This window comes from Mytilus edulis, chromosome 13 (assembly GCF_963676685.1).
Source record: "Mytilus edulis chromosome 13, xbMytEdul2.2, whole genome shotgun sequence".
Classification (NCBI taxonomy): Eukaryota; Metazoa; Mollusca; class Bivalvia; order Mytilida; family Mytilidae; genus Mytilus; species Mytilus edulis.
Window position 1 is genome coordinate 47,351,368 of NC_092356.1, and position 17,484 is coordinate 47,368,851.

The 17,484-nt window shown below is 30.9% G+C and overlaps 1 protein-coding gene across 4 annotated transcripts in view; it reads left to right on the forward strand.

Annotated features, from left to right (window-relative positions):
- The window catches only part of LOC139500584 (sodium- and chloride-dependent glycine transporter 2-like), a 37,582-nt gene extending 31,078 nt beyond the window's left edge, over positions 1-6,504 (forward strand). For all 4 annotated transcript variants that reach the window (XM_071289335.1, XM_071289339.1, XM_071289336.1 and 1 more), the window contains exons 8-14: positions 136-260; positions 866-978; positions 1,496-1,627; positions 3,734-3,833; positions 4,282-4,382; positions 4,645-4,812; positions 6,250-6,504. In XM_071289335.1, coding sequence (XP_071145436.1) covers positions 136-260; positions 866-978; positions 1,496-1,627; positions 3,734-3,833; positions 4,282-4,382; positions 4,645-4,812; positions 6,250-6,399 — 889 coding nt within the window. In that variant the 3' untranslated portion in view covers positions 6,400-6,504. The remainder of the gene's footprint in view (positions 1-135; positions 261-865; positions 979-1,495; positions 1,628-3,733; positions 3,834-4,281; positions 4,383-4,644; positions 4,813-6,249) is intronic.
- The last annotated feature ends 10,980 nt before the right edge of the window (positions 6,505-17,484 follow it).

Here is a 17,484-nt window from a genome sequence, read left to right on the forward strand (position 1 = left end):
TTTTCGTGACGACAAGAGATTTACAGAGTAAATTACCAGTCTCACAATATCAATAGTACCAAAAACAATTTCATAATGTTTGTTTTATTAAATTACATAACTAGAAAACAAGATGGTATATCATGACTTTTTCAGAGATGCAATGATTTTGCCTGTCTTGGACACATTTACAAGTTTGTTTGCAGGATGTGTAGTGTTTTCCACATTAGGTTACATGGCTGAGGCCTCAAAAGTTCAAATTGATGATGTTGTAAAACAAGGTAATGTATTTTTCAAAAAGGCAAAAGTGACAAATGTAATTAACTCGAAAGCAACATTATTTTGTAAACATACTAAACAGTTAACTTTGTCAAAATAACGAATTGCAACATCACCTCACTAACATCATACGGTTATAAATACACAGGAACAATTATAACCATGTCTTAAGTTTGTCGAGTTTTTACGCAAGAATGATAAAACTACGCGTATATAGGCATAACGAATATTGTCTCATTGGGACTAATACCAAATCTTCGTATATCTATGACGAATAGCCAAGTCTTAGTCAAAAAATTTCCGTAGTATCAAAGAGTTAATCAGTAGTTTGTACTATATATATGTTGATATTTAATAGTTGGTATATCGTATAGATTGTCAGTTTATAACAACCAAAAATAGATTTCTTTCTTTCTTATATAATTAATGGGAAGTCATGAATTGGAAATCAATTTGTTTCAATAATTTTCTGGCCAAATGTTTTGGTAATATACAAACAAATATTATGAATGACACCAGAGACAAACTTGTCGATTCGTAAGTTGTAATCTGTATGCAAACCAAACGTCATCAAATAAAAGTAATGGTATTGTTATAACTTCACTAGGCCCTGGTATTGCATTTATGGTGTACCCAGAAGCCTTGGCAACTCTACCTCTACCTCAAGTATGGTCCGTCTTCTTTTTCTTGATGTTATTTACAATAGGCCTGAATACTATGGTAAGTTAGCATGGGTACAGTAATATGTTAGTCAAAACTATCCTTTGTTTTATTTCCGTCAAAACACTTTTAAATAACATTGTTTGATAAACAACAAATTACGAAAATAATAGATTAAAATGAAAGCTGAGCATACTCTGACAAACTGTAAAAAGGTAAAAAGTACAGATACTGGTTTCTGGGCACACGAGCCGCTTTACCACTAAGACCACCATCATGTACTCTCAAAGAGAATTTGCATTTTTTATGCTAATACATAATTTTGTATTGTCATTGTACCTATATACACATAATACAGCCGACCATAAACGTCGGGAAACTAAAGGTACTCTCACACGAGTATTGATTACGAGAGTGATTATTCAAATGATATAACAACAACAGATTGTTTAGGAGTAACTGTATCACAAGTTGATAATTCGATCTTTAAAGGATACTATACTAAAAGAACTTCATTTCATATAATTTAAAGTAAATATATATCTACACACTAAAATATAAAGTTTTGTCTATCCAGATTGTCCAAGTACAAGTAATAACTACAGGCATATTTGACAACTTTCCTAACCTAGTACAGAGAGGAAAAACACTTACAAGACTATGTGTATGTGTTGTTGGTTTTCTACTTGGACTTATGTGTGTCACTCAGGTAAGTACATGTATTCCGTTGAATTAATTGTAAACTAACTAAAAGTGACTTTATTTTCATTTCAAGGGGATAGCTTGCTGGAGGTCATAAACACAATGGAATTATGCACCCCAAATATTATATGTCACTCAAATGTATTAAAACTTGAGAAACTGTTAAGCACAAAGAAAAAATAATAAACGAGAACATCGGTCCTCTTGACTAATAAACATCCATAAGTTCTTGTTTTTTTTAGTTTTTATGCCCCAACTTCGATAGTAGAGGGGCATTATGTTATCTGGTCTGTGCGTCCGTCTGTTCGTTTGTCCGTCTGTCCCACTTTAGGTTAAAGTTTTTGGTCAAGGTAGTTTTTGATGAAGTTGAAGTCCAATCAACTTGAAACTTAGTACACATGTTCCCTACAATGTATGTTATGATCTTTCTAATTTTAATATAAAATTAGATTTTTCACCAAATTTCACGGTCCATTGAACATGGAAAATGATAGTACGAGTGGGGAATCCGTTTACTTTGGACACATTCTTGTTTCATATTGGTTTTCATACTTCATTGCCTCTTTCATATATATTATTTGTTATTGTATATATTTTTGCATGGCATTCTCGTTACTTTTGATTTTCTTGGTTTTTGGAGAACAAATATTGTAGTATTGTAGTTTTGTATTGGTATGCAAACAAACGATAGAAGTACATTTTATATACACAGAAATAAATTTTTATATTTTTATATACAGAAACTAATTCAACAATGAACGATTTTAGATGTATATCATGAAAATGAATAATAAGATTTATCTTTAATTAATCTGTGTAAACGGACTGTAATCTTTAACTTCTAAAATAAAATCATTATATATTTTTCCATTAGAGTACATCATTGTTTTATCTTAAAATTATTCTTTAGTTTTATCAGTTGTAAAGTTTTATTTTTAATTAACGTTACTGATAATTTGTCATTATACAATGTAACATAATGACAATAAAAAAAAACAATTTGCATAAGAAGATTTCAATCAGCTGATTACGGAATCAATACACACACTTGAAGGTATCACGTACTGTATTTAATTCACACAACTTGCATTTTTAGAACAACGAATGTAGTAAAGAACGAAGAAAATCAAGTTACCAGAAAAAGTAAAATGACAAAAATACCGAACACCTTCATTAAAAGACAAAACGGAAAGTCCCTTCCCGAATGAGAATGATAAAAAGTTGAATAACACTGTTGATAAGTGTAATTTAGTATCAATTTATACGTTTTCCTCGGTTTTGGTTTGTGGCCCAGCATTGTTTTTTCTCTATCGATTAATGAATCTCGAACAGCAGTATACTACTGTTGCCTTTATTGAACAGCTGTATCCGAGAACTCAAAATTGAACTCGATTACATTTAAAAAAAAACCAAAGATGCAAAAGGTTAAATATCATAGGAGCAAAGAATTAATATTTATCATAGGGAATTAAACATTTATAAAAAAAAAACGTTTTTGTTCATGTGTGCATTATATCTAAAGTTACTAAGGGTGTTGGCACCTTTAGATAAATATTTTTCCAAAAATATTCAGTATCTTTATAAAAAAAGTAAATTCACAAAAATACTCAACTCCGAGGAAAATTCAAAAAGGAAAGTCCCTTACCAAATAGAAAAATCAGAAGCTCAAAAATCAAACGAATTGATGACAACTGTCATATTCATGACTTGGTACAGGAGTTTTCTTATTTAGAAAATGGTGGATTAAATCTGGTTTGATAGCTAGCCAAACCTCTCACTTTTATGACAGCCGCATCATATTTCATTATATAAAAGTAACCTATAATGCTATACTAGTATTACTCAAAGCATACTATAAGGTGCAAAGACGATTTGGGGAAAAAAAAACTTTTTGAAATCTAAATTCGCTTTATGGTAGGACATGACATGGTTAAGTTATATAAAATTCTGATGCCCCCAGTAAATCACCCCCTGCATGATTCTTACATGGAGCTGTACTAATTAGAAGACGTTCTTTTGATAAATGTACATAAAACCTAATTATTTTAGCAATACTATAGTCATTCAAATTGTACAAATAATATAAATATTTAATGTATTCTGTCTTTTACAGGGTGGTGTATATATTCTACAACTAATTGATTGGTATGCTGCAAGTGTATCGTTAATGTTTCTGTTGTTATTAGAAGTTATAGTACTTGCGTGGATTTACAGTAAGCCTAAAATTAACATCTCTTGTTCAAACTGTTGAACTAATCAAACACCTGTTTCTATAATCTTAAGCTATATATGTTAAAAGTATTATAAATATATGTTGGTTCTAAAGACTAATTTTTAGGACATTGGATTGGGCAAAACACATTAAAGCCTCATAAAAATGTTAACACATCTGCGTTTTTTTATTGGAAATAATCATATATTCGTTATAATTTTACTTTATTCTTTTAATATATTATTTGCAGCAAAATAAAACATTCTTTTCTGACATTTATATGACATCAATAGAATTGAAGAAGATTGAAACTAAAAGGGTGTATATCTACACTGCAGTGACTGGACCAATTACTTTTATTTTTTTGGTAAATAAACAATGCATTGTTATATATATTTTTTCAAATACATGTTTCAAAATATCACTATTTAAGTGGGGTTTTTTTTCAGCCACAGAAAGATTGTATTGTGACATTGAAATGATGATTGGGTTCAAGCCGAGTCTCATTTGGAAGTTTTGTTGGCGAGTTACTTGCCCGTTAATAGTCGCAGTAAGCTAATTATTCTAAACATTGACATATGTATAAATTATAAATGAGTATTCAATGTTTATAATATAAAACTTTACGATAAATATTAATTAAATTGATCTCTATTTCAACATAATATTTGATTAATTGCCAAACGCTCAGCGTAATTAATGATTCATAATATGTTATATTATTTATTAGCGCAACATGTATAAAACAATTTTGTACTAACACACTTTAATACAAAAGTACTCTACCTTTGGATTTTTTCTTTCTTTCCTAGTCCTTATGGATTATAAATAATGTTCAGCATGAACCAATTAAGTATGGAAAGAAGAGTTATCCTTCCTGGGCTATTGGTGTTGGATGGATAATTGCTATCGTGCCACTCATCATGATTCCTGCAGGAATAGTGCAATCTTTTCTGGCGGCAAAGGGTGATTTATTTCAAGTAAGTTTTTTATGAAGGTCAACAATTATAACGAAAAACAGTTATTTTCCATATAACATGAGAAAGCAATGTTTTTATATACTGTGGATTCATTATTATTCGTTGGATACTAATTTTGGTGGATTTTGTGGATACATTTAAACTACTAAATTAAGTATTAAAGGAAATACAAATTTCTATATAAGGTAATATACAGATTTTGGTAAAACCACGAAATAAAATATCACCGAACATGCAAGTTTTCCTCAATCCACGAAAGTTAGTACCCACGAAAATAAATGAATTCACAGTATCTTGGCTTTTAAAAATAGTATAAAGTCCATTTAATAAAACATGTAAAGGGTTATTCGTAGCACTCTTGGTGCTGTTAGGGTCCTAGACAGGAACAAACAAACGCAATATGAAAAATAAAATCTATACCAAACCAGAACTATGTAACGAATCTCGATAATGAAACTTCCCATACAGAAGTAATAATTCAAGCCAACAAATATAAATGCACTGCACAAAGTGGTTCTACGTAGACAGAATCATTCAACTGGTATCTATAATGAGTGTTGGTAGTGTTGTTTACCGTAGAAAGTAATTGTACAAGTGACGCTTTATCATTCGGGACTACATTTATATTTCTTAAATGTCGAGTTTGTAAAGGAAAAAATGACAAAACAATAAGGCTGACATGTTGTCAAGTGCTTTTCTTGTAAAAAATGTCAAATTTTCATTGAAAATTAAAACTAAAACAAAGCGATTAATTTCGTGCATCGAAAAGCTTTTCTGGATGATAATAATCATGTCAAGTCATAAGCGTTTCGTGTACATAGACTCATAAGCAGCGTTCGATTCAAAACAGATGCAAAGCTTTTAAATTACAAGTATAAAATCTAGAGCATTTAAAACCAAGCGTTCCGAAAAGTGCCTTTTTAATCAAAGGCTCATGCATGAGGTATAACATGTTTTAAATAATTAATACATGCATCATACCACATCTTCTTTTTTATATATAATAGTAACTTTACAGAAACTAAACATATGAATGAAACTGTTATACTTAAATTATCAAAATAAAATATATCAACAAAAATTATAACAATACTAAATTAGATGATAGACTTCTGGGTGCTCACTTTCCCCTTACCAGGTACAATGTTGTAACATCAGTCGAATTTGATACACACATGACATAGTGTATCGCAAAGACAGTAACAGTTGTTACATCAAACGTTAAACTTAAAATCCTTTCATGCGAAAGAACTGTACACTTACTGAATTTTACTTGTTTTGGTCCCCACAATCCTTGGTATAAGACGCAAACATCATTTTGCTGTTAGTGACCTGAAAGTTGAGCAGCTTGATTTGATGTGTATTTCTAGGAAATACGTGTGTCTACTATTCTGATTATACCATTTTCATGATCGTCTGATTTGTTTTATATTGTAGAGATTACATTCTACATTGAAACCTAGCCCCATGTGGAAACCAGCTAAAACGAAAGGAGAATCGGATGAAAATAACGTTGAATTGATTAAACTGAACAAATCTGGTGATACTAATGGGGCTAATATGTATGGGAAGATTGACAAACTGTGAGCGCAGGACTACTAGGTCAAAATTAAAATTGAAAAGTATCAAAAGAATTGACATTCCAGCTAAATGTAGTCGCCTTCTGCGAAAAAAAAAGAGTTATTTATGAAATATGTGTGTTGGTCTCGTTTCCTAAACGATAATTCATGTATAGTTTATTTAAAGCAACAAAGCAACGACTTATTATGATTCTGTGAACTGGCTAAATTAAGCTCTCAATCGTATTGTGAAGAATATTGGTCAATATATCAATTAAAAAAATGACATCAAGGTTTCTGTGTCTGGATTTCATTTAGTTACAGTCAAGAAATTTTGACTAGAAATATTTTAAGACCTACAAATGGTAAATTTTTTATTTTAAATTTAAATTGTCACTTGAAACAAAACGAAATGCACATTTTAACAAATTTGATTCATGTTCATATCTCTTTAAAATATGAATTCTTCAATATATACTTCAATTAAATTAAGTCAGAAGCCTTTTCATTTTGCCTTTGCACGATGTTTACTTGAATTAAGTGTCATTTATATGAGAAAGAAATCAGTTGGTTAAAAGGGGTGCACATTTAATACTCACCGGAATAACGACTGTCATTTGTTATATCATTCGAACAAAATCTACAAATATGTTGCGCATCAAATAGTGTATCATTTTAAAAGTGTGTTCCTCAGTTTCAATATTAAATGCTGAAATCAGGTTGGTTTTTACATCAATTAGGATTTTGCATGATATAAATTAAGGAAAAAGCAATACAAACTGCAAGTGATGATATTGTCAATATCAACGCACAAACACGAACTTACATCAAATTGAGAGAAAAAAATGAATTGATTAAATTGATCTGTGAACTAAGTTAACTATATAGTTATAAGAACTATGTGGAAGGTTTATAAAGTTGAAGTTTACAATGTTCATGTAATGTATATTATCTAAATGTAACACGTCATGCTCTTTGTCGGTAAGTTTCTAGATCAAATTCATCAGCAGCTATAAAAGATCTGCAATGAACAAAAGAAGTTTTGTGAACCAGTAAAAAATTCAAGAAATAACTAGCAATATGCAGGTTACCGGTATTGACTATGAGTTACCATGGTTAGTAGTAAATGTCTATTCTTATAACAAAATAGAATATAAGAAGATAATCAAAATAAACAGCATAAAATTAAAACTAAAAAAACAGCATTATTATTGTTGTTTTAGTGTCCATACGTTAAACAAAATGTATGTTTTTTTTTTATTTCAAGGTTATTGTTACTCCCCCGCGTGATTTCATTTGTAATGCGTGTAATGGTTTTGTTTAATTTTTTTCAGCGTAAGATTTTCATATAGATTACTCATAACCTTTAACACTTTCGTTTTTTGATCAACTTCATTATAATTAGCAATAAAGTGTAAATGTAAAATGCAGCTGACTGTGAAATTCAAATTAACTTTTATCATTTCAATGACAGAAGGAGATTGTTTGTTCAATTGATAAACTAAATATTAGCTCCATCCATTCCTTTTAATGTTCATTGTATTCACACAGATATGCCCTTTTAAGGGTTTGGTCTGATGTTTCTATAAGAAGGACAATCAGACTCATAGATTGAAAATAAACTGACAATGCCAGGGCTAAAAATGAAAAGACACAGGCATATAATAGTACATACGACATCACATTGAAAACTAGACACTAAGTTTCAAAAACAACACCCCAAAATCGGGTGATCTCAAGTAATGATAATCAGATCATGCTCCACATACATGTATGGCACCGGCGTGTTGCTTATGTTATTACAAACCCGGTAAGTATTCAAATTCGTAAAAAGTGAACGACATAAGGAACCTGTACGATATCATCTGTGAGACGGACATTCCATAACAGTCAACCAACGCGTTAAGACGTCCTTTATTTTATTAATTACTTATATAAAATATTCAAGTTTTTTTGTTAAACATATCATAAAGTTAATCGCCATATGTCTTCGATTATAAATTGAAAATTAAGGTCATAAAACATTATCTGATCATTGATTTGAATAAAAATAATCAATATAATAATATATGAATAGTATTATTTTTGTTCAGCAAATAAATCCCAGTGGAGTAATTATAATTCCAAGGGTTGAATATCAAGAAACCACATATTGAACAAACATATGTTTTATAGAAATAAAATACAGAGAAACGATTCCGAAAATAAAATGACGTATGCATGTAAAGGATATATGATTGCTATCTTCTGTAAACAAGAAAAATGTAAATGTAAAGAACGGCATAAGGGGTAAAAAGACGAACAAATGAACATATATCCTCTTAATTTGAAACGTTTAACATGGTGATATGGATACCATTTCTAAAACAGTTATCACGTTTACGTTAGTCGTAGCGCTATTCTCTGTAGGATATATTGTTGAATATATGCTTTCCGGAACAGATGAAGGTAATATAACCACTATTTGTTTACATCAAGTTTTGCATTCACACAATGTAAAGGGGTTTGATGAACCAGACATTACGGTTTGTAATATATTCGCAAGGTAAGCAAATGACCATAAAAAACTAGAGGCTTTAACAGGTTACCAATGTCCAAATTGTCAAATTGTTTATATTCACTAAGATGATACAAGGCGAAAGTCTCATTCAATCTATAAAACAGAAGATGTGGTATGATTGTCAGTGAGACAATTCTCCACAACAGACCAAAATGACACGGAAACTAACAAATTTAGATCACCCCATACCGCAAAGTCAGCTATGAAAGGCCCGAAATTACAAATGTAAAAAAAATTCAACCGAGAAAACTAACGGGGTAATTTACATCCAAAGAAATGAACGAAAAACAAATATGCAACACATCCTTGAACAGTAGTGTAACAGTTCAACATTAAAACGAATTATAAAAATCACTTGAAAAAGGCATAACTCATCTGATTGATACAAACATATATACATATAACAAAACACAGAGGGGACGTGGCAGGGTACTTATATATCTCAACAATAAAAAGACACTAAGTACAGATATGAGATACTCCTGACAGCTAGTTCAAAACCACTAACAACTAATAAAAAAGTATGCATTTACGACTACATGTATATGCAAGCTTTGGACAGATCATGTTAAAAACGACTTTGGAAGCTGAGCGATCTTTGTTTGAGACATTGGTTTAAGAACAAAAAACCGTCAGTTATCTTCTCTTGAATGCACCTAAAATATCAGTGTTAACTTTCTGGTAAAGTAACAGAGAACAGAAATATTTCACTCGGAATCAGTTGCATTGTATCTAGAACACATCTAAACACTAATAAAAAGACAAAAATTGTAAGTCCTATGTTTATACCTTGCGTTATAAATGTCCTTTAATTTTACAAACACGACTATGTATGATTGTCGATGAAACAACTATCCACCAAAACTCAAATGAAATGTATGTAAGCAAGTATAGGCCACCATACGTCCTTTAACAATGAGAAAAACCTATACCGTATAGTCGTCTATCAAAGACCCCGACATAATATACTAAGTATATAAAAAAAATCATTTGAAAAATAATGGCCTTATTTATAACATGTTTCTAAGACAAATATCACAAACAGTACACATCCAACACATCGTTCTTGCTAACCTCCTTATCTGGTAATTTTGAATTGATCTATGTTTATGTGTGTGTACTTACTCTTGTCATGGTCTGTGTGCGTATATTCGTCGGCAGCTTTCATTTTTGCAGTAAATATCAATTTTCAAAGCGTTTTTTTTTATTAATATTATATGCACATTTTCGAATTCCTGTCACCATGCTTATAGTGGATAATGATTATTCCGAAACTTAAAACAAATCCAATAATAAATGTCATGCGTCCAAAGCATTCCCCTTAATAAGAAACTCTCAAAGCCAAAGCTGTAAAAACCAAGGGTGTATATAACTGAGACAGTCGATCAAATTCAAAAGTATACTTACAAAAAATAAGTAGACAGATATACAAAAGGTGAAATTTGCCGGGTGCAGTTATAACTTTATTTTCTTTAAAAGTCCAACATTTATAAAAGGTTAATTTAAAATAGTTGAAGTTGTAAATTTTTTAGTTTAGTACAAAGTACTCAGTCTTGAGCTAATAATTACTTGGGGGACTGAACTAGCAGAAGTATAGACCCAGTGATGTAAAAGTTGAAAACAACACGTTTGAATTTACATTCTACCGGAGCGCTTTTTTGGATTCATATGTATCAAAATGTCGAATATTTGAAAGCCAAGGATGAAAAACTGAAAAAGTTGATGAGCTGTATGACCAAAGACCTAAAACGATATCAAATATAGTGTAGGTCAACTTTGCCTGAAAAATTAATAAAGCGACATACTAAGCAAGGATTGTTTTAAAAAAGGTCTACTGAGCTGATGATACCATCGGGAGCTGAATGTGCATCAACAGCGGTATCGATCCTGTTATATATTTATAGTAATGTCTGATTTAGAGCATGATATTTTTGTACAAAAACAATTCTCTTAATGTTGAAAACTGTACATCAATAATAGGATGTCGTTTGAACAATCTTTTACTGATAATTAAGATTGATTGTTAAGATTTCTTCTAGAGTTTGTCCTACTTTTTCATGGCAGAACAGTTTTCTTGAAAATGAAAATAATCGAGAATTATTTTCTTGAGTAGCAAATATTCCAGCACTTATTGTTAGATGGACGACTTAAAATGATGCTGATCGATGTTTTTGGACAAGGAGAAAAACTCCGTAGCCGACACAACAATACTCAAAAACAAAATATGTTAACATAGCGAGTTATTCTGTTAAGTATGTTACTTTTAATATAAGTTGTTGTCACCAAGTTGATAAACGATTCGGTATGTCTATGTGTCATTTATGACGACGGATAGGTTCATAGTGGCGTAAACTTTATTTTTGTTATCTTTTCTTCGAAAGTGAACTTCCGAAATTAGACTTTTCACTGGGTTTGTATCTACCTCCCGAAGCAAGTGAGATCATTCACCTTTTTAATTGCTTAGTGCTTTGCTTGGTCTTTAGTTTTGTTTTGTCAACTGTTGTTTGCCATTTTGATATTTTGGTTTTTTTTGGCATAGTGTTTTCAGTTTATTTTCGACTTGTTTTCAAGGTCTCATATCTATAGATTCCAGAATAGTCACCTTATCTTTACAAATCAAGCTTGCGTTTCCTATTGTGAAATTTTAACTGAGTGTTCTACGGGTTTTATTGTTTAATCTTGATCTGCATACTAGTTTTCTAAACAGGTAGGTTAGAATTGTAAAACTTTACCTTCAGTTGGCCCTTACAAATGTTCCAACAGTTTTTCATGAACTCTTTGTGTTCATCTTTTGCTTTCTTTCTCTCCTTACCGGTATGTACTGTTCATTGGTTTTCAGACAAATCAGAACTGTTCATTACCTTTTCCTGCTGTATTTCATTCAATCTGAACAATGCATTTTCCTATTAGAAATCTTTTATGTCGAACACTACATCAATTTTACAATGAAATTTCGTAAAGAAATATATCCTAGAAAGGCAAGCTTATATGCACTAGTATTTTTTTCTGGTAGATTAAACTCGCGTCTGGCGTAATAAATTATAAGCCTGGTACCTTTTGATAGCTATTATTTGTGTTTCACTTTGTTGTATGTTTTCCCATTTATTTGTATTGTAGTCCTGTCATGTAATTTTGTCATTTTAATGTTATATTTAAAATTGCCATAAAAGAGGCAGTTTTGGCTAGCCACAAAACCAGGTTCAACCCACCATTTTTTTTCTTAAAATGTCCTGTAACAAGTCAGGAAATATCCATTGTTATATTATATTTCGTTTTTGTGTGTGTTGCATTTTAGTGTTGTGTTTCTGTTTTGTCGTTGTTCTTCTCTTACATTTGATGAGTTTCCGTCAGTTTTAGTTTGAACCTGGATTTAATTTTTTCTCAATCGATTTGTGAATTTCGAACAGCGGTATAGTACTGTTGCCTTTATTTCTCAGGTCAAAATATAGGGTTGTGCGTCATGTTGCCAATATCTATATGCAGCGATCTTCTATGTTAGAGTTTATAATTATACTAAGTTTTGATCTACCCCTTCATCCACTTTGGCTTTTCTGTGAAAATACAAATTACAACCGTCAGACGATTTTTTATTGTTTCTTGGCTTTTCAAACAATTCAGTATGAAGTTAAGAGGTACAGCTAAATAACATAGTCTTGAATAAGTTGAACAGATCAAAATTACTACTTTATATCAAATTTGTTGAAGTGTTGCACATATGTGTGTTAATTTGTGAACGTCTTCAACATATTTAAGCGTCTGTCATATTGATTTTTACTTTTTAATTCCTAATATTTATATTAACAATATATATCAAAACTCAAAATATATGTTCTACTTTTTAGACCTCAGTTCTATGGATTAATACCTTAATTCTTGATGAGACTCTGGCATAGCCCTGCGACATTTGAGTCACTTAAAAACAAAACACACATGCTTTTGTTTTTGCATTTATATCTGTACTTATATAGTTTGCCTTGATTTTTCAAGATGTATTGTCAATTGTTCTTCCTAAATTATAGTGATATATAAAATTCCATTTGTTATCCTAGAATAAATAAAATTATTTTGAGACAAAATATAAAATACGATTAAGATATTCAAAATAATGTAAAACAATATTTTCTTTTATTTTGAAATGTGTCTGACTTTCGACACATCTTGGTTGATTGTTGTTAATTGTTCATTGGTTAATAAATCTGGGTTACAAAAGTGTTGCTTTGGCGACCATATGAAATAGTTAGGAAAACACAATCAAATCATATTCTCATAGTATGCAGGGATTAATAACCTTTCTGAAAGATAGGCCTTAAGATAATTAGAACTTAATGAACTGTATTCATTTTCTTTGAAGTAGAAAAAATGAGACATTGTTGCCGTATATAACATACATCTTGTTAAGTGGATGCTTCGATAAGTTTGATACGTCATTGAACTTGTCATTTTATAGTTTCATTGCACATTTGAATATTGATTTTACATTAACAGAATGACGATCACTCTATGAAAAAACGTTCAGACTTTTTTTTTATATTTTAAAACGGGATAGACAGATATATGTTACCTAGAACATACTTTGAGTGTTCACGTGACAAGAATTATATGCAGTGAGTACTTAAAAACAGAAAGATAGTGCAGTTTCCTTTCGACTCACGAGTTCATTACTATTTATAATTGTTTTTTCGGAGTCCTGAATCTTTAGTGTTCTGTGTAGTTATCTGATAACTCTGAATATCAGTATTTTTTGTTTGGACAGGATGTCGACATGTTTACTACTATTGTTTCTGAGTGCCTTCAATGTAAATGTCCTTTTTCACAGCGTGTTATCCGTGTTTGTTTGTGTGTGTCTGTGGGTAACATGTTCATTGATGTATTGTATTAGTCAGTATTTGTAATATCATATATTTTTTGTTTGGACAGGAAGTCGACATGTTTACTACTATTGTTTCTGATTGCCTTCAATTTAAATGTCCTTTTTCTCAGCGTGTTATCCGTGTTACCCGTGTCGTTCTTATAACAACATTAAAAACATTAAAAGACAACACTATTTTAGTACTGAAGAAATTCAATATACCTGGTAACTAATGGTTTAAATTCCTCACGCAATGTTGACCATTAACGAATATCGTTTGTCATAACGGTTTTTCATTTTCTTAATTATTTTTCCCTGTCTATCAAATATTTAGGTATAAGAGATTTTGATGAACGTATATCTAGATAAACTCTTCGCAAGCAAAAAAAAACAACAAAAAAGAACGATTTAAATATGTGTTGGCTTACATTACTGATAGTGTTTGCAGTATACAGTCAAGTAGTGTTAGAAATCAAAATTTAGGGAAACATACATGCATAAAATGTAAACAGTGATGATTTTTGTAAAGTAATGTATTAGTAATAATTTACAAAGAAACAATATGTATGATTCTGACCATATTTTATATTGGTTTCCTTTATAAATTTTAATGTTATTGACGTCGTGCAGAAGTAAACCTGATAAAAAATAAATTATATCTTAATCCACTCTTAGAATTAAGATATTCCAAAATGTTTTATTCTGTCTTATTGATCTGAATAAATGTTCTTTTCAGAACTCACAGTTCCAAAAGCTATACTTCGGCTAGTTGTACAGAAGAAGGCAGACGATCTGTAAACAATGATAAATGGATTAACCACAAGAGATGCTGTTGATTTTCTGTTTTATTAACAGATATATTATTGTCAACAATATTTGCAAATCTACGACCATGATTAAAACTTTAGTTTTGTAGAACATGCTAACAACATATCTTGTTTTTAACTAGCAACCTTTAAAAATATTAACTTGTATATGCTCCAAAATGTTTAAACCTTGGTGTTTAATTATAAGAGGTATCAGCTGCTGACTTTAATCTAATAGCAATTTTAAATTTTGTCTAATCTTGTGGGTCTTTTTTCCTCCAAGGAAGGCACGTTATTGAAAAAAAAAGATGTTGGATGAATGCCAATGAGACAACGCTCCACAAGAGACCAAATGACACAGACATTAACAACTATAGGTCACCGTACAGCCTTCAACAATGGGCAAAGCCAATACCACAAAGTCAGCTATGCAAGGCCCCAAAATGACAAATGTCTTACAATTCGAACGAGAAAACTAACGGCATAATATATGCACAAAAAATGAACAAACTAAAAATATGTAACAGATCAACAAACGACAACAACTGAATTACAGACTCCTGACTTGGAACAGGCACATACACATATTATGTGACGAGGTTAAACATGTTAGTGGGATCCAAATCATCACCCTAACCTGGGACAATGGTTATAGTTCTCATTATTCTTTTTTCGGCATCAGGATTTTGTTTTCACATTTATCATTTTTTCCTAACCAGCAACTTGAAAATTTTTTAACTAACTTCTCATGTTTGAAATTTAACTGGCGATGCTAGACTTCAGATTTAACGAAAAGATATATTCTTGTTTACGACGAATGATATTGCACAGCAAGCTTATATCTGACCTTTAATAATGTTAGACATGATTTCTGAACTGCTGAATTATGTTTTCATGATATTCGTATGTTTTATTGTTATATATCATACAAAAAGTAAGATCACAAAAATACTGTACTTAAAGGAAAATCAATTCGGAAAGTCCATAATCACATGGCAAAATCAAATAGCAAAACGCATAAAAAACGAATGGACAAGAACTGTCATATTCCTGACTTGGTACAGGCATTTTCAAATGTAGAAAATGGTGGATTAAACCTGGTTTTATAGCGCTAACCCTCTCACTTTGATGACAGTCTCACGAGCGTGTTTGTCATTGAATTTAAGTTCTTGATATATAAATTGTTATATATCCCCGTGCTAATCAGAACTTTGCATATATGCAAATACCTTACTCTAAACTATGGAAACCGTAGAATAACCAGAATACAATGCGATTGGGTAAAACATGTTTTATGATATTTCAATCCCTTCCCCTATACCTTTAGCCAATGTAGAAGTTACAAACACACAGCAATACACTCAGTTTAAAAGAAGTACGACTCCGATTATAGAATAGGTAACAGTTATAAATAAGCACAATGGCCATGCTACATCAATCAACATAGAACTACTACAGCTTCAGACATCAATGTAACTGATTGATTGAAGTGGTAGGTCTCCACCATATTAGTTTTAAGCTTAATTTCTTACATAAGAGTAACTGTGTTTGTTTCCGATGCAAATCCCCGTTTGAGTGACCTGATAACAGTATCGTACATATATCCCTTCTGAAAAAATTTGTTAAAAAAATTGGTTTGTATTTGAGGTCAATGACGACATGTTTGTGCTTTGTATATAATTTTATGTTACAGGATTAGATGTGAAATACCTGAACGTATATAAGTTTTCTGCACGTCGATTCATAATTACGATTGATTTCCTTGTACCGATGATAAAATTTCATAAATGTTTTGATAACTTTGTGATATCGAAAACCATTGTAAATCAAATACAAAATATGTTATACACGAGCGAATCGAATAAGTTAAGCTATAATAACACCGTCAGACCGGGTTAGGGAAATGTTACGAAAACTGTTTCATTCATATGTTTAGTTTCTGTAAAGTTACTATTATGCATGTATTAATTATTCAAAACATGTTATACCTCATGCATTAGCCTTAGATTAAAAAGGCACTTTTCGGAATGCTTGGTTTTAAATGCTATTTAGGGAACGTCCTCATCTAAAAATAGTCAATTAACAACAGAATATACCGATGTGATGTAGAAACATAAATGTTCCAAAGTGTATAGCAATACTGTCTTTGTATTCAACGAAAGCCGTATGGAAATTGTTGGGTACTTTAGTAACTATTTAATATATGTCTTCCTGTCCATTCCTTCATAAAATTAGCTGAAAATTATCATGAAAGAATCTTAAGATAATACAATTCTGCAATTGCATAATCAACATAATGCTTTTATCATCCAATTTACCTCTACACAATTTATAAATTTAGAAAACAAATATATGACAGTGATTCTTGGTGAAAGTACCAATGTCTGAAGTCCGTAAATATAAAACATACGATTATATGCAGTTGTACCAAGGATGTCATTCTTGTTTTGAAATTCCTTTACGATTAGAAATTGATTATATGTTTTATACACCACCAGAAGGGCTATAATTTATCATTACCAGCAAAAATTAAATAATTTCCCATTTGAATTACCAATTCAAAAAAATAAAGTTACTGTGCTAAACAAAGGTTGAGATTCTTTTAGGCAAATTTGGTTTAAAACAGTGTAAACGCTATGCTCAATTGACAAACCTCTGTTGAATAACCTAAGTGCGGAATATTATGATGCTGTGACGAATTAGTAATGGGTGTTTTGTTACTGTAACAATTCTTGAAAGTTGTATATTTAAGTATTCAACATACTGTATGGGGACTATTTAAAACCCGTGTGCTGTGCATACGGATATCATATCATATGAAAAAGGTGATGCGGTATGATTGCCAATGCGACACTTATTCGCCAAAGATCAAATGCAGAGGATGTAATTAAGCATAGG